The sequence below is a fragment of the Rhinatrema bivittatum genome, chromosome 17 (assembly GCF_901001135.1).
Source record: "Rhinatrema bivittatum chromosome 17, aRhiBiv1.1, whole genome shotgun sequence".
Classification (NCBI taxonomy): domain Eukaryota; kingdom Metazoa; phylum Chordata; class Amphibia; order Gymnophiona; family Rhinatrematidae; genus Rhinatrema; species Rhinatrema bivittatum.
In genome coordinates, this window is record NC_042631.1 from 37,453,885 (window position 1) to 37,475,921 (window position 22,037).

At 46.9% G+C, this 22,037-nt stretch overlaps 1 protein-coding gene across 2 annotated transcripts; it reads right to left on the reverse strand.

Moving 5' to 3' along the window:
* Window positions 1-21,354, reverse strand: LOC115079371. Of its 2 annotated transcripts, none has more exons than XM_029582892.1 (5): window positions 21,227-21,354; window positions 13,854-13,952; window positions 13,324-13,413; window positions 12,018-12,202; window positions 1-6,731 (listed from the first exon to the last, which is right to left on the reverse strand). In XM_029582892.1, the coding sequence occupies exons 2-5, from the start codon at window positions 13,939-13,941 to the stop codon at window positions 5,886-5,888; spliced, it is 1,209 nt and encodes a 402-aa protein (XP_029438752.1). In that variant the 5' UTR covers window positions 13,942-13,952; window positions 21,227-21,354; the 3' UTR covers window positions 1-5,885. The 2 variants fall into 2 exon arrangements, with proteins under 2 accessions (XP_029438752.1, XP_029438751.1); XM_029582891.1 differs by lacking the exon at window positions 21,227-21,354 and adding an exon at window positions 19,885-20,055.
* Between the last annotated feature and the right edge of the window lie 683 nt (window positions 21,355-22,037).

The window sequence follows — 22,037 nt, forward strand, 5'->3', positions numbered from 1 at the left end:
TCCAAAATTCCAGGTGGATCACAATAAACATACATAATAAATACATAACAAATTAGATTCAACATAAAAACAAAAAACAACATTGATGGTCTAACATATACAATAAAATACTTAAGAACAAATAAAATTAAAGGCAAAAACAGCAAACACTATAAACCTAGCTAAAGAAAAAGATTGTATGGCCCATCTAATCTGCCCATGCGCCCAACTAATTTAGCTTTACAATTCCTATCACTCCCTCAGAAATCCCCTGTATTTATCCCACAATTTCGTGAATTCAGATACTATTTTCATCTCCACCACCTGCACTGGGAGGCCATCTCTGTAAAGAAATATTCCCTAAGATTACTCCTGAGCCTACCCCCTTTCAGTCTCATCTCATGCCCCCTCGCGTTCTAGAGCCTCCGTTCTGTTGAAAAAGGCTCACTTCCTGTGCATGGAAACCTTTGAGAAATTAGAGTATCTCGTATCTCCCCTTTCCTCTGATTTGGCTCTCATTCTTATATCAGAAGGTGGCCAAGGGAGTGCTAAGCTGGAGGAGGTTTTCTGTTGCACATGGATGTGATCTCACTGCTCGTGGTTGGTGCCTTCAGCACTGTCACTAGACCGGGGTTCTTCTTTAGGAAACGTTCTTTCCCGATACACGGAAGAAAGCCTACGTAAAACAGGACTTTGCTGCTATATGGACTGTCCGTTCATAAGAGAGTGCTAATTACTTCACAGCTTTATTAATAAATAGATAGCAGATGACGGCAGACAAGGACCAGCTGGACTATTTCAACTGGCCATCTGTCTTTGTGTCTGGTTCTCTACCAGTTTGGGTGGATGAGCAAACAAATTCTCAATACTTAATCTAATGACCAGGCTCCTTCCCATGTCCTACCACCAAGCTTTGTAATAATTCAATCTCAAATACACCCCAGAGAATTTCAGCCCAGCAAATCTTGCATTTGTAGGAGCCTTGCATTGCTGAGGGTTGGGTGGTTGTTTTTTTTTTTTTAACACAAACTATATTCCTGTAAAAGTGACAGAGAGCACGGACAATCATTTCTATTTTAAGGATGATGAGATATTGCTTGTACCAATGACTGTATTTACGTACAGCACTGTAAACTGCATTGGGCTTCTGTTTGGTGAAACACGATTCATAAATACATAAGTAAGCACAGAGGAGCCTGAGCTGCGAGTATGGGAAAGTAAAATCGAGATCAAGCAGGGTCTGTGGGAATACATCGGGAAAGGAACGTGGACCTTGCTGCTTTTGGGGGCCTTTTCTTCTATGCTAACAGCAGAAATAGATAAGAAAGCTCCAGCTGATCTTTTCAAAAGCTGACATCATCAGAAAGGTCCTAATGCGACGACATCGCAGCCTCCTGGATGAATCTGTGTAGGCTCTGCATTACGTTTCCTTTCATCCCTGCAAGCAACTCAAAACATTTGCTGTGCCAGCCCTGGTATCTCAGCATTGTGAAAGCCGATTTTGTAAGCTGATGCTTCTCCTTTCATTTTCACCTCCAGGGGCCTCTCTTCTCCCAGAGGCCACTCATGGACTCGCCTCCGCCTGGGGCCCTTCCATCTTTCTGCTTTGCCCTGAATATTTAATTTCTAGTAATGACCCTCTGAAGAATATTGACAGCCTTTTCAGGGGAACTAAGAGCACCTGGGAGGGATGCAGTGCATGAAAGAGAGAAAGAGCAAGTCAGGCGAAAGAGATGGAGAGGAACAGAGAGAAACAAAGGCAAGGGAACAGACAGAGAAAAGCAGAAAGGAAGGTTGTCAGAGGGCGACAACGCTGGAGCACTCTCTCAAGGAACACTCAGCTGGGAGCAGGATGCAGCAGTTTGGAGCACTTCAGTACTAGAGCAGTACTACAGGGCACCAATAACGTTTTACAGCATCCCCCTCCTCAACAGGCATTTGCTTTGCCTTTCAAATAGCAATGCCTAGGAAAGGCACATGTGCCACGCCTTCCACCCAAGACTTTGGAATTGACACCGGATGCCACCTACAGGGCAAAATGTAACTGACCAAAATTTAAATTCTGTGCATTCTATGATCCTCAAGTATCAAATGATGCAATCAGAGACCACGAAAATGTGGCAGAAAGATACAGAAATAGTCCGTTTTGTATTGGGTGCCACTGGCCCGATTAAAATGAACTTCCAGGTGCATCTAGACAAGTTGCCCATGCATAGAGCCCTCTAAGAACGCCAGAAGGAAGCTCTCGTCAGTACCATGCAAGCATGAGGAAGGGCATTAGCAGTGAATCTGAGTCTGAGATCAGACTCAACAAACCCTGGCTTACAAGTGAGGCTCACTCTGTCAAGGTGTGTGCAGAATCAACCCATTTGGAGACATTACCCCAGAAATCACCCCTCAACAGGCATGGGAAGGCAAGAGTGGCGCATGTCATGGCCCTTGGGGAGGTTCACAGACAGACCAGATGGGAGCTGGACCCCCAGGAATAGTAAAATCTCATTTAAATAAAAACACCCAACTAATTGCCCTGCCCGGTCTCTCTCATCTACCTTCCCTTTCAAAGAGCAAAGGGCTCGCATCCTCCGACAGAGAAAAACCAGGCATGCCCTATGGGGAAAAAAAGCATTTCAATAATCTGACAGTTTGGGGCCTCCATGGGACCATCAACAGGCTGAGACCGAAACACTGGATTATTAAAATGTATTAAATGTATTCCAACATTGAAAGCCTTTTTTTTTTTTTTTTTTTACTTTAAATGTATCTATACAAGCATTCATGTATGAACAATAAGTGATGAGCGATTCACTATCTTATAAAGCCATCATAATCAGGTTTTAGGCGAATACCTGTGATACCACTCTTTAGGCAAAACTATAATCACATTGGAGAGGAACAGATAGCCAAGCAAAGCTCAATCTGAGAGAACAGTATTGGACATGCACTCTTCAAACTGTGCAACTTCAGGGTTTAAATAGAGATGTTGAATGCAATGCTGCTGTTTGAAGATTTTTAATAATGCCATTTATAAGAAAGTGTATTAAGCACAGTTGATATGCTGCCATGCGTGCGTTTTCAACTTTTCTGAGAAATAAAGTTAATGGAATCTGAGAGATAAATATTCAGCCACTGAGCAGGATATTGAGTGGCAGAACTGAATTAAATATACCCAGGCAAGTCAGAGTTAGCCGGATGTAAGGAAACCGGCTAACTTTAGATCTGCCCTATAGCGCATTTAGAGTTAACCAGTTAACCGGCTAACTCCGTTCTTCCCCGGAACACCTACCTTCTGCCCCAGGATCGCCCCTGACTTACTAGATAAGCCTTTTAAATATGCAGCTAAGCCATTTAGATGGATAACTTTCCCGTTATCAGTCTAAATGGCTTTTGAATATGTACCCCATAATATATGATGTGACTAAATAAAGCGATGGAGGAAATTCGTCACCAATGCTCCCTTCTGTGAAGATGGCAGATTCATGGCGATTCCAATTGTGGGTTAAAAAAATGCTGAAAATTGAAACAATAAAGTAAAAAAACTTTAGCTCAGCATTTATTGAGAATTGGTAATGGTCTTAATTAGAAATATGTATAAAAATGCTTCTTTTACTGATCTCCATTGACATTTTTATTTCAGTTCAAGTTTATGAACATTGATAATTTCTCCTGATGAAGATATGCAAAACACGATCAAGATTTATAAATGTATTTATTTGATTTATATTCAGTCTTTCAGACACTATAAAAGGTAAGTTACAAGTTTTAACTAGATGCAGGACAGTGGCAGTTCTTGATCAGTAATGGGAGTCCTACAACCTGTGGATGGGCAAACTAGACAGGCCAAATGGGCTTTTTCTGCGGACATGTTTCTATGTACAGTCTGATGGCTTTAAGAGTCATCAACAATGGCAAGTAGCTGTGATTGTGTCATAATGTTTAGCCCACTGCAATGTGTTGTTGATAATACTAGGAAAATATGCATTTGTAGAAATGCAGCTCTTCATGTGGCTGGCCTGATCATCCTGGGGTGAATCTGATGTGCTCTCCCACGGCATTCCTTGCAAATGGCCCAGAGGACGTGTCACCCTCCTCAGTGCACTCTCAAGGGGCCCTGGAGGAAGCAAAAAGACAGAAAACTCGGCTCCTGCTCTTCCTGTCTCCCTCACTGCGGCCGTCGTACTGATGCCTGTGACAGCGTGGGGCTGGTGGACAGGAGAGGGCAGGGACTCACTTCCCAGCAATGCAAATGGACAGAAAAGTCTTGAAGTTGGAAAACCATTTGCTGTGTCTGAAGTCTCCGGAATTTCAACAGCTGAGAATTCCCAGCCCAGTGCACATCACTGCCACATGGGGCTTATTGCTAGTTAACATGGTAGCCCCACTGCTGAGAGCAGTGCTGCTTGCTGCTAGGACGCTACCAAATTGCCTTATCCCTGAATCAGTCTCTTGAAAAATGTTTATAACCTTGTGACACAAATGATTTAAAGCTATGAATTTTGATTTAAAAAAAACAAGTTACAAACCCCATTCATTTTGTGATTCTCATCCAGTTCTTTTATAGCTGACCCTGCCATGGGATATCACACTGCAGTTCATTTAAAATGCTAGGGGCTTGCTACACAGCAATGTGTACTGTCCGTCTATTTTTTCACCCAAAGGCAGGTTCCTTCTTCCATGGATTAAAAGGAAGCAGCAGCAGTGAAGTCTACGGAATGTGACTGAAAAGCATTTGGGTTTTTTTTAATCATTTTTTTTTTTTTTCCATTTTGGTTCCTGTTGCATAAACAAGAAACTCCACGGCTTCCAGGCCACAGAAGCCAATGATTTGCGTAATCTCACTGAGAGGCAGATCGGAGTGGCACTCGGCTCGTCTGTACCACTACAGCAGCCAGAGGGCTCTGGGCAGGTAAGAAGCTCTCATCCAGAGACTGAAATAAAAAAAAAGTCAGATAATCAGCAAGAACCTGCCACACGTGGTACCGAAGGGTTCTGTTCACCTGTCCTTGGCTCAGCAAGGTCCCATGAAGAACAGAATTGCGGCAATGGGTCCTGTGAGCCTGCCCTTCCAAACCTCATCCAGAGCTTCTAAGCACGGCGCGGGAAAGAGGACACGGAGCCTCGTCATGTCTTCAGCCTTGCCTTTCCCACCACTCCTGTCACGTGACAAAGGGAAAACGGCTACTGAAAGGACCGTACGTCACATCCCCAAGACACTGTATCTACCACCAGGCCATCTTACAGAGCAGGCCGTGCTCCGGAGGGGCCCTTCACCCCCTCAGTAAGCTTCATTTACCATTCGCGTCGTTAAGCAGAGAGAATGCAGCCGAGGATGACTTCCCTTCACGTTTTCGGCAAACTCCACCTAGCTTTGTGCCAGATGAGGAGCATGGTACGGCTGGAAGCCTCCTCTCGGCATCACAGTGCTGTGCTTTGCTGCACTGGCAGGCAATCATTTCTCAGTCAGCTGCAATCTGTCAACAGTGCCATATGGCAGCTTAAAACGATACCAGGCTAATTACATTAACCGTGATGTATACCCATGGTTTGGCAAGACATCCTCAGGATAAGGCACAGATAAGGTCCTTGGCATGTGTGGCAACACTTGCTTCAAACGATGCCAGTCCGGTTTTTTTTAAGCTGTCACTAAATGCTCCTCAAAGGACCCGACGCCATTCCTAGCGGCTGCTGACGGGAAAACAAAAAAAAAAAAAAGTTCAGCTCTCATTCTGAGGGGTTTGGGTTTCTAACCTTCCTCCGTGACGCAGGAGTCCTGGATTCTACGACAGGCTGGTAAGATCGCTGCAGTACAAGAAACAGAGCAAACTGGGCATAGTATGGCAGTGCCACATACTAATTTGCTATAGGAGATGGACACCATGGTTTTCTTTCCTCTCATTTGATTGCGGTTATTAAGTCCAAGCGAGTTTCCTGGACATGGCCTGTTTGAAGCCCGCGGGGTCCGTGTCCCCGGGGCGCAGCGACGCCTCCAGGCTGACCAGCAGGTCCTGGTGGCACTCGCGGATGTTGACGGGATACCTGGCCCTCACAAGCTCGTAGGCGGCCAGCAGCCTCATGCCGCGCTTCACCATCAGGTACTGGATGACACAGGTGGGGGCCAAGGAGTAGCCGTCGCGGCAGTGGACCAGCACCCGCTTCCTCTTCTCAGCCGAGGCCTGGATGCAGTCGTTGATGTCGCTGAAGGAGCGCTGCCGCAGGGTGCAGCACTCGCCGCCCGGGGGCCCCTGCAGGTCCACCTTTAGGCGGGACCAGCTGTGACGGACGGCCCGCGTGCAGGTGCACGGGACGACGGCCAGACCCTGCCCGCTGGCCAGGCTGCTCATGTCAATGATGCTGTCGATGCCGTTCCTGCACAGAGACTGCCCGCTGTAGGCCGCCAGCAGGTTGCCCAGGTAGATGCAGTCCGTCACCCTGGAGATGATGGGCTCGGAGAAGTGGACGGGCTCCGCTCGGCGCCGCTCTGCCAGCTCTCCCTTGGCATCCTCTGCCTTCGAGTCCCCTCGCCGGCCGTAGCTGCAGAGCCTCCTGGAGCCCGAGCGGAAGGGGGCACTGGAGTTGGAGCTGCTGCTCGAAGGGGACGGGGAGAAGCGGCTGGGGGAACTGGCCTTGCTGAGCGGTTCCAGAGGTCCGGACAGGGTGGGACTAAACGGCGTGTTGGGTCTGGAGGTGCAGAAGAGAGATGCTCGCTCTAGGGAGCCTGTACTGCTGGCTGTCCCACTGCTCTGAGCCTGCTCCATCTGGAGAAGAAAGAAAAACTATCAATCACAAAATTCAAGGAATACACTGCCCAGTAAGAAATAAGATACAAGGGGTGACTATTTCCTGGCAGCAGTATGCAACAAGCTACAATTACTCCAGCTCTTCCAGGTTTCTCTGCACTCAACAGCTTAATCAAAAGGGAAGCTAGCCTGGTATTATGAGGACCCCTAGTGGTGACCAGAGGAAGCAAACACTGCTAAAGGGAAATGCATCTTTCAAATTGTGCACGTTACTGCTTTATGGGGCCGATGTAATAAGGTGCGCTGAAGCTGCCACAGCTTTGTGAGCGGCTAATCATGCGTTTGCCCGTGCAAAGCCTTATATGGATATGGAATAAGAGTTCTGTGCGCGCGCTTGCTGACCCGTGTTTTTTCTGCGAGAGCATGCTAATGGCATGCAAAGGAGCTGATTATCTATTCACGGCCAACGCAGGGAGCGGAGCTAGAAGATAGAAATGCCAGCGCGGGCTTTTTAATGCAGGATTTTTTGGCGTCACAGTCACGGCACGAGATAAGTGATAGCACCAACTCGGGGGCCATTTCATTCCATTGCTTGCAGTGGTGTGGTGTGGTTGTGTGTCCAGGCAGCTCTGATGTTATCACTGGTATGGAGATTTCTAATTTTGTCTGGCTGCTCCTGATGCTGTGGTATATCCTGCGGCTTTGTCAAAGGATGACAGCAACGGTAGGTGACAGATTTCATGGCATGTGGTGTGAATCATCACCCATTAAAATATTTGCCATGTTTTCTGCAGAATTATGTGAATATTTTTAGAAATATGTGCATTCCTACTCCAGGGTCATACTTTTGCTAAGAAGGAAGACCCAGTTGCTCACCACATTTGCTTTTATGCACGGATTATTATTACATAGCACCTTGCCGCGCGTCTGTAAGCACGCGTCTCTTCGTGACTGCGCGGATTTGGGCACGCAAGTCATTTGCATTATTTTTTTATTTTTTTTTACATCTCGCGGAGGTGCCAGCTTTAGCCGCGCGCAGTGATCAAAACCCACGCTCACAACTAGCGCCTGTTTCGCCACGGGTCTTATTACATTGGCCCCTATGGGAGGTGGAAAGAAGAAAACAGTAACGGAGTTTAAAGAGGGCTGGGATAAGTACAGAGGATTTATTTATTTAAAAATGTTTTTATTCCACTTATAAACTACAAATCGTGCTCAACAGATTACATAAATCTAGATCAATACAATCAATAGTTGCTAAAAGTGGGTAGAGCAGAAAGCATAATCTAGCAAGATGTTACGTGTTTGTAGGGCTGTAGTGGCCTGAATCAAAGCTGCCAGAATAAATGCACTCCTGGGGGAATTCTGCACACACAAACTTAAAATGCTGCAAACTTTATACATGACGGTCTTTAAGTAATTAATATAAAATGTAATACAGAAAAGTTATTACTTAAAGATGCAGAATTTTAAATATTTTGAGCAGAATTTCCCCTAGAAGTTCGCTGTAGAGTGTCTCTTCCACCCTTTCTCCCTACTCCCCTGGCCAGTCTCCTTTCACTTTGCCTTCTCAGGCCCCAACTCCTCCACCTGCCACTCTATCTCCACTCCCAGAATTTGACCCCTCTTCTCAGTACTACCCTCTCTCTCACACACACATACATGTTCCCTCTCTCTGTGGAGCACATACACACCCCCTCATACAGGCTCCCTCTCTCTCACACATACACAATCCCTTCAAACAAGCTCTCTCTCTCTCACACACACAAACACACACACACAGACACCCTCACACAGGCTCCCTTTCTCACAAACACACACCCTCACATACACACAATCTGCTTTTCCACACACACCAGCTCCCAATCTCTCACACATATACACACTGCTTCCCAATCTCTTCACATAGGCTCCCTCTCTACCTCACCTCCCAGGCTCACAGTCTTACATACACATACACACACACACACACACACACACACACTCTCTCTCTCTCTTTCACCAGGGCCTGTTCCATCTTCACCACGAGCGGGACGGCCTCCACTCTTGGCACACCAAGGCCCTGATCCTTCTTTGCTGTGAGGACGGCCTTTGTTTGAGGCACGCTGAGGCCTGCCAAATTGTCCGCAGGAGGGGAGTTCTGTGCGAATTCGGTGCTCCAGAGTAGCACAGAATTCCCCCAGTACTAATAAATGGTAAAATGGTCAAAATAAAATGTTAGAAGTCCTATAGTGCTAACACAGACATCCACCTGACAGGCCGCGATGGCAGAACTGACTAGTAACTGGGTCTGTCTGGCAGGATGCAAGCTCTGTGATAACTGGAAGCCCTAGTGGAAATGCAGGCACTCACATAGCCGGGGCTGTCTGGCAGGGGATCTAGGAGGCCAGATGTCTGGGAAACAGCCACACTAGTATTGCCAGCTATTTAAATTTTTACAAAGCCTTGTCATTAGGCATGGGAAAAAAGTGTGTGTGGGAGGGAACCACATGGGGATCGCTTAGGCAATTCTACCCAAGCTGGTGAATTACAAAGAAGGAAGACAAAAAGACAGTCCTGGGTAAGGAGAAACCTAGCAGGTGAGCACACTCTGTGGCCGGCAGCTGGGATGTATCCTTAGCAGTGAGGACAGAATAACTGGGCAGACGGGACGGGCCAAATGGCCTTTTTCTGCCGTCATTTACTATCAGGACCAGATTTAGGCAAAGGCAACTGCCTAGGGTGCCAAATATCCAGGCCAAAGAGGAGCCAGCGTCTGCCTGCTTTAGGACCAGGGGCCGGCACAGCGTCAAAGTGGTGCTGCCATGGCACCAAAACCTAAACTCCAGCCCCGTTTACTGCGTCATTATGAACGCACTGCACAGGCCCAGTGAATGCCTGCTCGGGAAGGAGCACCGCTCATCCACCGGCAAAGACAACTTTCAGGAACCAAGCAGGATGAGGTCCGGCGAGGCGCAAGCACTGACCCCCTCCAGGGAGAGGGTAACTTTTCCCCTCCCCCCCCCCCGGCCCCCTCTCAATGATTTGCTTCCAGCTGGCTCTGCCTCTCATTCGAGATGTCACTTTGGTGTGGCCTTACCGAAGGTGACGCCCTGGAAGCAGCCAGGCTAAGGCGGGCTGCAGGGTTAGGTCCCCAATATGCTCATGTAGGAACAGCCATGACTTGGCTATGTAAGAGCTTTTTAATCTACCCAGGACCCCAGCGGGCTCTGCATGTCAATTCTTCCAAGTCAGGGGGGTGAAAGTGCACAGAGTGTTTCCGAGAGGAAGAAGGGAGGATATTCCGAGCCGTGCTGAAGCGCCGGGAAAAAAAGAGAAACTCCGGGGATGTCCCACGCCACAACCGCTACAAACTGGTCCCCAGCCTGGCTCCGACATCCCATGAAGAGACAAAGCAACGGAGGAGCGCCTCTTTCCTTTCGTCCTGCTCTTTTCTTTTTTTTTCAGCTTCTAGATCAACAGGAACCATGGTAGGGACGGCTCTCTCACTCCCCGACTCCTCGGGGCTTGCAGGCTCTCTCTCTCCATCTCTCGTGAGGCTCACCCTCGCTTCCCTCCAGGAAAGCTCATTCTCTATTTCTCCACTCCCTCCTTGATGCTCGCTGTCTCTCCCCCCCCTCCCCCCCACACCTCAATGCTCGCTCCCCTCTTCCTCCCCCCGGGCTCCTCTCTGTGCTTTTTCCTCCTGATTGTGATGGGGCTCACCGGGACCAGCGTATGGATCAGCTGCTGCATCCCTGTAACAGGATAGCTGTAATTTGATTTTTGCCACGAGAGGAGAGACGGCTGCGACCACAGGATGGGCTGAATTTCTAAACAGGTTACCACCCTGAAGCAGCTGCCTCGGCGAAATGCTGCCCAACGTGGCGGTTCAGTGCCTTAGACTTCACAAAAGCGCACCATGTCAAGGTAAGTTCTTTTTATTAACATAAGAACAATGTAAAAATTAAGTTTTGGTAGGTTCTTCTGAAATCATGATTCCATGTTTGTAAACACAATGCATGCTCAGCTCTGGGGTCTTTTCCTCCTTTAAGTCATAATTCAGCCACAGCGAGGAAGTTCTTTGGTGAAAGAATATTTTGATGTGTGTGTGCACACGTTTCCTTTCACCTGCCCGCACACGTTTACTGGAACCCTTCGGTTTCCTGAAACCTCGGCTGCTCTGCCTTGACTAGGCCGCAAGCTTCGTGTGGCAGGGGGACTAGTTCTTACACGTATCCGTACGGCGCTGCATGCGTCCAGCAGCACACAGGAGAGGGGGGGAGAGAGGGAAGAACAAGAGAGCCCGTTGGAGGCTCTCGGATAAGTATATATCACCTTTGCTTAGATATTTCAGGTGGACAGAGAATGGAACATTTGTAGATTAGACAAAGCCTTGGGCAAGAAACTACCGAAGGGGGTCAATATTTAAATGCTAGCCTGCTAACTTAGCGGTGATATTCAGTGACTAATTTTTATGCTAGCCAGATAAGTTTATCCAGCTATCTTTAGACCTGCTCGATAGCAGGTCTAACTTATCCAGCTAACTGGCAGAGTGTTATCCGGCTAAGTGGCGGCCATTGAATATGACAGAATATTTAAACAGCGCCACTTAACTGGATAAGTCGCTACTTTATCCACCTAAATGGCGCTGAATATCAGCCTCCGAGAGTCTTTCCTGCTAAACCTAACTATATAGGGGAACATGGTGTGTTCTCTGCCTCCACCTATTGATGAACAAGAATAACCTAGTCTGAACTGGCATGTCAGGACTCAAGGAAAGGAAATGAACAGGTATACTTAACTTTCACCTTTACTGATGTGCGCGCAATTAATCACACATTCTACTGGTGATATTTATCAGTACTGGAGTACTACCAGTGAGCACAGCACTGTACAATACACATCACAGGGTAGGTCTCTGATTCAGAGAGCTTACAATGAGCAACTTTCAACAAGTCACACAGTGCCTAAGCAGAGAAGAGCAGGGCTGGGCTTTAAGCAGAAACCTATAACCAGCAGCACCATTAGGACGTTAGGCCAGTGAACCTTTCTCCTGGAAGCAAATACAGCAGCAAGTTCCAGCTGGAGTAGGAACTTCCCGGAGCGGAAAGAAAGTAATAGCTGCATCTCAGCTGAGGAGCAAAGGAAAGGCAGAGCCAGGCCACAGATGCAAGAGTGTTCAGTAACTGCTGCTTAAGACATAAAACCCAGGAGGAAAGGCAGCCCTCGCTTCAGTCCTTTACATCATTAACACTGATTTAAACAATGCTTCTGGCTGGGATCATGGCCCCCTCTGCCCAACAAGGTGCGGGAAAGCTGTACCTGAGACTGCAGGCTCTTGTGCCAGTCCTGATCCTCGGGGCCCTGGTACTGATCACCGCCACCCGAAGAAAGGGACAGGCAAAGTGGGCGGCGCACCCGGACAGGGAGATGCGGCGTGGAGGCTGCGCTTACGGGATGAAGGTCTGGGGCTTCATTCCTGTTCATCATCAGATTGGGGCAGGACCCTGCCACAGCACAGAAAACAAACAAAAAAAAAAGGTGTCTGTATAGCTCAGCTTTTATTATGGCAAACATCTTCACTGAGAGCCCTTCAAGAGCATAAACACCTTCAATGGAGAGAAAAGGGTTACAGCAAAGATCTCCTGTGCTACATCGAAGCTGGGCAGAGCAGCTTACTTGAAGTTCAGAACCATAATGCAGAAATGGGCAGCTCTAGCCGTGAGAGATACCAGCAAGTCTGCTTTCAGAGATATCCACAGTGAATGCTGTCGAGACATACAGGATTTGCCTACATTTGATCTAAGTACCCAGGTAGCTTGCATATCTTACTTAGCAGCAAAACCAGATTTACTTGCCCCGATAGTGGGCCGGAATTCCATGCTATTTAAGAACAAATAATGTCTAAGCTAAATTCATATTATACACACATCTATTATTCTTGTTTATATCTTGCGTTGCTTTCACCGGGCCTGCTCGCATCCTGTTGATGGAAGAGCAGAGCAGTGCCGTTTTCTTAGGAAGGAAAGCTATCCCCGGGCACAGGTGATCCCACCTCTAAGAAGGGACTGGCTATGTGCGCCACGGCCACAGGTGACCTCCACTTTCAGGGTAAAAAAAAAAATTAAAAAAATCTCAGCATGGTGACATCACTTAGAAACTTGCCCATAATGCTGTTCCCTCCAGCCAGCCCTGGTGAATGGAAATAGAACATCACTGCTGTCTAATGCCGTGTGTCTGTCTGTGCAAGTCACCAAAAAACTGAAGGAAGCCTGAGGCCTAGCCCCCACCTCTCCTAGAGTATTGCTTCCAACCCTGCCCTGGAGGCATGCTTAGCCGGCTCGGGTTTTCAGGCTATCTGTAATGCATATTCATGACAGAGATTTGCATACACTGGAGACCCACTGTAGGCAAATCTAACGCATTCATAATTATTACAGACTGGTTATAGGTATGTCTCCAAGACTGGATTGGGGCAAACACAGCCCTAGAATTTCCCTCCCCAGAACAAGGCTGAGGTGGGGTCTTCAGGGTGATGCTACAGCTGGCAGATCCAGTTCCTGTGCTAAGCTGCCCTCAGATATGTATTTTGCGACTGAGTGTCAAAAGATGGGACAGTGGTTTTTACCTGCACAAAACTGAGAGCGAGTGATGGAGGAAGGCAGTTGTAGGGAGCTTTGCAGTGTCAGGGTCTTCTGCAGCTGCTGCCCTATCGTGCCTAAAAGACAGAGGAAGAACGATTCTAATAAACACCAACTCTCATATGCCAGCTAGCGACCAGTCAGAAAATAATATGCAACAACCCTCAGGATCTTAATTACCGGATATCTGCACACAGGAGGCTAAAAGCAGAGGAGCTGACAGCTCCCCTGCAGCCAGGGCTCCCACCTCATTCCCTACAGCACCTCCCACTGGGAAAACGCTGGGACTGCAGGAGTCGGGCAATGTTCCCTCTAGTTGTTTGGGGGGCTGTTTGTGCGTGTGCAATAAGGGGTAGAAATGCGTGCACAGTGATCTCTGAAGCACCAGTCTACTTTCCGTTTTTTTGGGGGTGCTGTTTTCACCTGTGCACGCACCCGAGCGCAGCTTGCAAGGAACCAGCACTCCTGCACCATTGCCTCCTGCCGGGAAAGCCGCTTACCTCTAAATCTTGCTTACCTGTTGCTCCGTTCTTCTTCAGTTTGCATTTTTTGTCCAAAAGTTTCAGTGCAAGGAAATCCTTGCACCACTTATCCACTGCCTCCATTTTCCTCAGACCTGCGATATCCAAAAATACCTACCAGTTAACATTCAGTTTCCTCCCCAGTAATCTAAAAGGAATATCAATTCACAATGTAGCTTATACTGGGGATCTATATTCATCTTACTATGCAACATAGGGCTCATTTATTTATTTTAGAAATGTATATACCTGAGGGTTAAGTAACTACTGTTGCTTGTATTGGCGTGGCAGATATAATGGGTTAGCTAACGTCCTTACACAATATGATTTAATTACTTTAAATATTTTGTAGAATGTGGCCTTATTCCCACTTGGCTCTCCATTATAATGTAGATTAGATGAAATCATAACAACAATACAATTGCTGTATGTTATTTTTCTTTTGTTCTAATAATGTTATTTGCTATATTATTTCATTACATATGTATATGATATAATTCAATAAAATATAAATAAAAGAAATGTATATACCACATACTCAGTACAAACTATAAAAGCGGTTTACAATTAAACAATCACAGGCTCATCACGTTAAACTGAGAGTCCATTTTCCTAACCTGGTGTCAGGTTAGGAAAATGGACGCTCAGTTTAACTCTTTTTTTTTTCATGATGCTGCTTTCTGTGGTTCTGCCTATTTGTATCGCAATGACATTAAATCAGAGGAACCACAGAGAAGCAGTATTTTTTTGCTTTTTTGTTGATGGCTTGAGGCGCGTCAAGACTTAACACCAGCTCCGGGGCTGGTGTTAATTTTTGTGGGTTAAAAGGTGCGCGTCGGTGCACGGTGATTTTTTTGCACTGGGGGTACGAGCTATAGCCTCATCAGCATGGCATTTACATGTGATGAGTGCTTAGCTACGTGCTTTGGACCCACTAATCCCATTACTGTATTGGGGGTTATTCTAGCGAGTTCCACCGTGCATCAAGCTGTGCACTAGGCCAGCGTACTATATTGGATTAGCCTGTAAATGTGAACCAAGAAAGTACAAAGTCCCAAAATCCAAGCGAGGACATTAGGTAAGTTGCAATCAACAATGCCAAAAAAACCGTCTCAAACATCATCGCAAATGGGATCTCTCCTGCTTTAAACTAAAATTAAAAGCTCTCAAAAATATGAATTGGCTGAACTGCACAATATCGGTCACAAAACATATTCAACAGAAGTAACCTCAGAACAGATTCCTCAGGCATTCCACTAATCACTGGTCTTTCCTCCGAGTGAATTTCAATTACCATAGTGTCAAAACTATTTAAGAAAACATTAAAAGATGACTCTTTGAGCCGGGGCTCCCTGCTGCCTGTCTGTAAAGATAACTCCTGGGAGAAATCTGTGCAGTGCAGAGTTTGCCTGGAATTTTGCAGCTGTGCAGAATTAGTCCTAGGAGCAGCATCGGGCCTGAGCAGGAGGCAGGAGGCCGGTACCTGCTCTGTGCCAGGCAGGAGAGGAAGGAGGTAGGTCTCCTTCAGGCCCGAACGGTTTCTCTCTCTCTTCCATACGGCGCCCCCGCTGTGCAAGCACTTCCTTGGATTGCCCCCCACCCCCGCGTCAGACTCACAGCAACCGCCACGGGCCTGGACTTCTGCTGCCGCCAGCGCTGGAAACTGGTTCCCTCTCCTATGCCGGAGCACGCTGGCCTTCTCTGGAGGGGTTTTTCCTAGAGCTTATTCGGGAGCCTCTCCTCTTTCAGGGCTCGAGACAGTTGTGACATCAGGCTGGCAGGCTTAAAGGGGCAGCATCGCCAACAGGTGTGGGGGGGGGGGGGGGGGGGGGGGAGAAAGGATGAGCCTTGACACCTGGGGGTGTCTGATCCTTGGGTGGGGTGGTGGGAAGAAGGGGGAACGACAGAGCCGGGGATGGCCGTTGAGCCTACGGCGGGGGAGAGGAAAGGAGAGAGGGATATGGGAGGTGGATGTTGAGCCCAGGATGGGAGATGGATATAGGGGAGGGTATTAAGCCTGGGAATGGTGAGGAAGGGAGCGAGAGTCATGGGGTGGGGGGAGAAGAAGGGAAAGAGAAGGCTGGGAGGGAAGCTTTTGCTGACTGATTTCAATTATTGTTTTATATGTCGTCATTGTTTGATTATTTTCTCCAAATATTGTGTATACAACGTCGTTATCTGCACTGAGCAAGATATTTTGGAAACTGCGGAATGTAAGATTTTTGTAAATAAATAAATTGAATCTGGGGGGGTGGGAAAGGAAAAGAGAGAGAGTGCCGCGAGTGGTGCAGAGGGAGGGAACCGGTGGGGTGAGTGAGAGCTGGAGGTTCAGTCCGACGGGTAGGAGAGAGCGTTGAGGTGAGGTGGAGCCTGGGGTAGAGGAGAGAGGGGCAGCGAGCTGAGCGGGGCGCAGAGATCACTGGAGGTTTAGCCTGGCAGGCAGGAGAGAGAGATTTGGGATTGGGGGGGGAAAGATCTGAGTTAAGTAGGGGGTGTGAGCACATGAGAGAGGGGTATGGAGGAGAACTGCGAGGGACTGAAGGAGCAGGAAGCTGGACCTTACAAGGATCGTTTGCGGTCAGCAGGCAATTCAGCTGTGGAAGTTGTTGCTGGAGGATTTGGTCAAGGGTAGCAGTAGAGCTGGGCTTAAAAAAGGAGTGGCCAGGTCCATTAACAACTAGCCGGGCAGACTTGGGGATTGCCCCCGGGAGTGAAGAACAAGGAATGGATCTTCAGTACCTGTCGGGTACTTCTTCCAAGTGCCCCAAATTGCCACTGTTGGAGACAGGATGCTGGGATCAGAGGGCCATTGATCTGAGCCAGCATCGCATTTCTTATGTTCATCACCCCTGGGCGAATTCTGCGCAAAAATAGGGCAAATTCTTTGCAAAATTATTTAAAGCTCTGTGCACATTTACAAAGTCTGCAAAATTCTGCATACATTTGTCAAAAATAACACAACGTAATTACTGTCTTTGAGTAATGATCCATTTAGAATGCAATTCAAAAGAAAAATGACTACTCAAAGATGTAGAATTTTATGTTTTTTATGCAGATTTCCCCCAGGAGTACTGAAAAAATACATTTTTTTTAAATGTTTTAAATCTGTTAGAGTTACTTTCATGGAGTCTTCCCTACTCCCGGTACTATTTGAAAGGATAAATTATTATTTATAATACGATTTTAGATTTAATTATTTCTAATACATTTTTTTAGTAATAAACTGGTGTTGAACTTTAGTGCCCATTTTCGGGCTATCTTGCTTGTTTATTTGTTACTAACTCCCAATGCATTCGCGCACCATTAGCTTACCACCAGGCTGTTGCAGTAATCTGAGCATCGAGAAACCATGCGCACACATTCTTAATGCTCAGATTAAATCAGTTTTAACTCTCGGTGCAGAAAACTTAATGCTAGGGTAATGCATCGGGAGTGAAAAACGCACATTAATTGTAAAATGTGCATTATAGCACGGGCTGAATGCACTTTTTTTTTAAACCTATTTATTTATACATTTAATGATACAAAGCATCCAAACTTGGCATTCAGAAATACAAGAATAAGAACAAAAATAAAAATAAAGAGAACAATCCAATTTCTCATTACATCAATACAGCAAATATATCAGGGAGACAGCGAGAACTAGAAGAGAAAAACTAGTTCAGAAGAAAAGGGCATTGACGTGCAAGTCCTGCTCAGGAAAAAAAAGGATCAATTAAAGCTGAGTGGGATCCGGCGAAGAAGAATCAATTCTTTGGGACTCCAAAAATATTGTTTGTTGCTCCAGGGCAAAGAAAACATAGCATTTGTTAATGTGGTTAAGGACCCTACTTTTTTGTCTAGGAAAACTGAATTTCTGGAGAACCAGGCCAGCCATCGTAATTTGAGATTGCCCAGTTCCCCAGGGGTTATAGGTGAACTACCTAAGGTAACTTTAAGGAACTACTTTTCTGATGGGTTACAAATGTCCTCAAATGAGTTCCCTTCAATCAACAAACTTATTTCCTACCTGATCGCCTGGTTTCCCCCAACAACAAACGCACCCTGCTCAAACACTCTGAATTTAACAGCGTTTTCGGAGCCGTCTGCTCTGGAGATCATTGGATACTGTATGTTATTGGCTTCCTATATAACAGAACAGGATTTGGGCGGGATTATGAATTCTCTTTTTTTTGGGGGGGGGGGGCATCAAAAAGTTGGGATTTTCCCAGATTTCTCTAGGTCCACCCAGGAGAGAAGAAAGGGGTTTCTAGCACTTGGGGTAGATCTTTTAAGAAAATGCATTGGTAATTGTAAGAAGAATCGTATATTTTAACTCACGGGAGAGGCATTCCTGACAGATCACGGCAACTACCTGATTAATCGGTGGCAGCACCAGATACTTTTACCCGTTTGCCACTAGGTAGCCTGATAAATACAGACTTACCCGGTTGTCAGATAGCTGAATAAATCAATACTTACCCGGGTGACAGACTTTTTTTTTTAAGGGTTTTAAGCAGAGCTGGTGCAAGAGTATTTGGCACCCCAGTTGAACCTTTGGTGATGCACTCCCTCTCCCAATGTACCTCCAGTATAGCACTCCCTCTTACCAGTGATAGCGGCTCCAGCACATCACTCCCTTTCCTGATGGTATTGGATGTAGCACAGCGCCCCTCTTGGCCTCATGCTAGTAGAATTTTGCCCCCCCCCCCCCCCAAAAAAAGTTTGGCAACTCTAAGCAACCAACTACTGTGCCTAATGGAAGCACCGATCCCGGTTTTAAGTTCCAGCTCTGACCCAGGGGTTAAATTTTCAGTACTAAGAAATGTGCACTGGCCAGATACAGACTGGCTAAGTCTTTGCATGGGAGGAGTACTGCTTAATGCCCTAATTTGCATGGGATTTCCATGCAAGGGCACTAACCAGTACTCCCCATTTAGGGACGCACATTTTCTGCACAGAAAATGCACGTTCAAGTGCAGGCAGAAAGATGCATTCGACTTGCATCTTATTACATCAAGTTCCCACAGGCCAATGCAATACCACGCACTCAGGCTAGCGCACAGGTGGACCTGCGGGTGGATGCGTGACCAAACCAGGCGCAGTTACTAGCGCTCATCACATGTAAGTGCCATGTTGATGAGGAAATTAACATTCCCCCCAATGTAAAAAATAACTGTTCACACATTTTAACCTAAAAAAATGAATGCCAACCCCGGAGCTGGCGTTAAGCTTTGAGGAACCCCTAAAGTTGATTAGAAAAAGATAAAATTCTTCTTTTCTGTGGTTCCTCTGACTTAATATCGTGGCAATATTAAGTCGGAGGAACCACAGAAAGCAACAAGGTGAAAAAAAAAAAAAGTCTTGACATCAGGTTAGGAAGATACACAATTTACGTGTATCCGTTTTCCTAAGCCACGCACAGCCATGTCTCCTGAGCGCCCGATGCCGAGGAGGCGGTAGGGATGCACAATTTCCCTTAGCGCCTCCTTTTTAACGCAGCTACTCATTTGATACTGCATCTCGCGCCCAGGAGAGGTGGATGGGAGCGCGTTAGGAAAGCGCTTTCCTGTGCAGATAATTGCAACCACCTATCAGCCTTTCTTCCGCCACACTGAACTGCCCCAACCTGGGTAGCCATGCCATGCCCTTTATCATTTTTATTGCCCCTCTCTGCACCTTTTCTGATTCCTCCTTATCTGGGCGACCAGAAGGAAATACAATACTCAAGGTACGGTGGCACTGCAGAGCTATACAGATGCATTACAATACACTCGGCTTAATTCACGTCTGGCCACTACTATGCAAGCTGGAACAGTGGCTAGCACAGGCCCCAGGTTTACTGCCACCAACCCAGCACTCATGACTTTTTTTGCAAGCCACTTTCCACCCCTGCAGTCCTCCTTGAACGGGAAGCTCTTTAGGGCAGGGGGACGGCCCCCTTCCAGCAGCAGTAATTAACTACCAGCCTCCTCTCTCCTCCAAACCCAACCCCGCACTCTGACTTCGGCAGAGACCGAGAATACAGAACCGAAAAGAGCAAGTTACCAGGCTCCGAAGTTTCGCCTCTCGCGGAGTCCCGCCAAGCCAGTTCGGCACCAGCCTCACCCCCGACGGGGCGCTCTCCGTGACGTCACCGGAGCGACGCTGCGCCCCCATGAGCTGCTGGGTAAGGTAGTCCCGCTCCCTGCGAACTGGGTCCTACACTAACCTCCCAGAGGCCCTCGGACTTGTCCCTGTAATGCCTCTTTGGTGTTTCTAATCGTTCCTCCCGGGTTTACGTTAACCCGAGCAGAAGAAACAGTAATAGTGCAAAATCCCAAGCGGCACATCATTTTCTCAAAGTGGAGGGACCTCCAGTCGCCTCTTAGCCAGGATGAAAGGAGCAAGAGAGAGGGATGGAAGGTTACAGGGACACAGAGCATTTCCTCTTCTATTAGTGTATCTGTATGGATATGAACCGGTGAGCAGAGACTGAAGTTATAGCGAAGGATGAAATGTGAGTACAGTAAAACTTAAAGATACATATGCATGCTTCCCCCCTCTATTAAATACCATTTCTAAATGGTATCTCTTGTCTTCTTAATCTCTACATAATATTTCTTTGATTTTATCCTTCCTAAAAAAAAACAAAAAAAACAACTTTTTAAAATATTAATTACAGGAACTGAGTTCCTGTGAGTTGCTGTGCTCACCATAAGCAACAGAGCACAGTCCTGGGAATCAGGACTGTGCTCTATTGCTCCTAGCTCTCTGTAACCCCAGCTCGTCTACTGCCGTCTTGTGTGACTTAGGGCAAATCTGCGCGCCGTATTCTAGCACTGCAATCAGGTGTGGCAGTAACCACCTCATGGCGGCTGCATGTGTAGGCTGAGTTATGATCATAAAGCGTGACACCATTAACTGAGGGCCCCTATAATACAATTCATTCTGCCCTCAAAGTAAAAGACCCCGGGGGATAATTTAACATTTCTATTGTGTAGTAGTTTGAGCCATTCCTGCTTTTACTGTGAGCTTAATTAAGATCTGTTGGATTTCTCACCTATAAAGATATGGCTGCTCCAACCTTTAAGCTCATAATGAAAACTAAAGTAACTCGAAATGCTTTGCAGAGGGAACCGTAAAACTTTCCTTGCAGTTACCATCAGATTAAAGATAATATTCTTTCCTTAAAAGAACCCCAATGAAATGTCCCAGCATAGCTCCTTCCAACTATTTTTCTGAGCATGCTATTACTTCACATCCTTGTTTCTGCCCCTGTGCAATTGCTAGATTCTTACCTCAGTTTGTTTTTTTTTAATTGGGTTTCTTCTCCTTTTACCTCTTCTGTGAGGAACAGTTGCTGCCCCATCTTTCAGGAAACACTGAAGCAGACAGACATCTAACTTACCTCATGCACCACTGTCTGGGACATCGCTGACTGGCTTTTATTCAGCCCTCATCGTGGTGTCTTCCCCTCCTCTCATACCTCTCCAGCCTGATTCTGTCTGGCCTTTTCTTTGCCCACCTGACTCCTCCTGACTTTGTTGCTGCTCAGTGGCACCTGCTAGGAAGGAGAAAGCCGTCTTATCTGTCAAGGAGCTGCTGAAGGCTCCGATTGGCCGGCCGGGCTGGGCCTGGGTATCCAGGATACGGCTCTCTGGGTGAATCCTGGCGTCACAGCATGGGAGAGCGCAGGAGATGCTAGAAATTCGTCCACAGCGCCCTGTGTGCCAAGGCTGCCCTCCAGCAGCCACAGTGAGGCTCCAGGGACTGAGAGCTGAAACGTCCCTTGCTGATTTATGGTCAAGTACAGCATCTGTTTTTTGTAAGAATTATTTAACAAAAGGTGTTTAATTTGAGAGAAAATAAACCTGACTACAGTTAGTTGTATGTTTGATTTTGGGTCTAGCAGTTACTTCCTGCTCCTCTGGGCTTCCAGTTCAATCAGCACCAGCACTTGCTGGACCTTTGGCACCTTGAGTATTTTGTAACTACTGCTTTTTCCTCCCATTTTTAATGCACCTTCCCCCAACCATTACCGCAGCAGTCCTCAGCTGGGATCCCTAGCACTGAACCGGCAGATTGCCATGGATCTTCCTGCTTGGATACAGTGAACAGCATTAATGGCCCAGGTCATGCTTGCTAATATAAATAAACAGAAATCTCCATGGCACCCCAGGTTTTTGTCTGTTTATGCATATATACATATTACTTCTTAT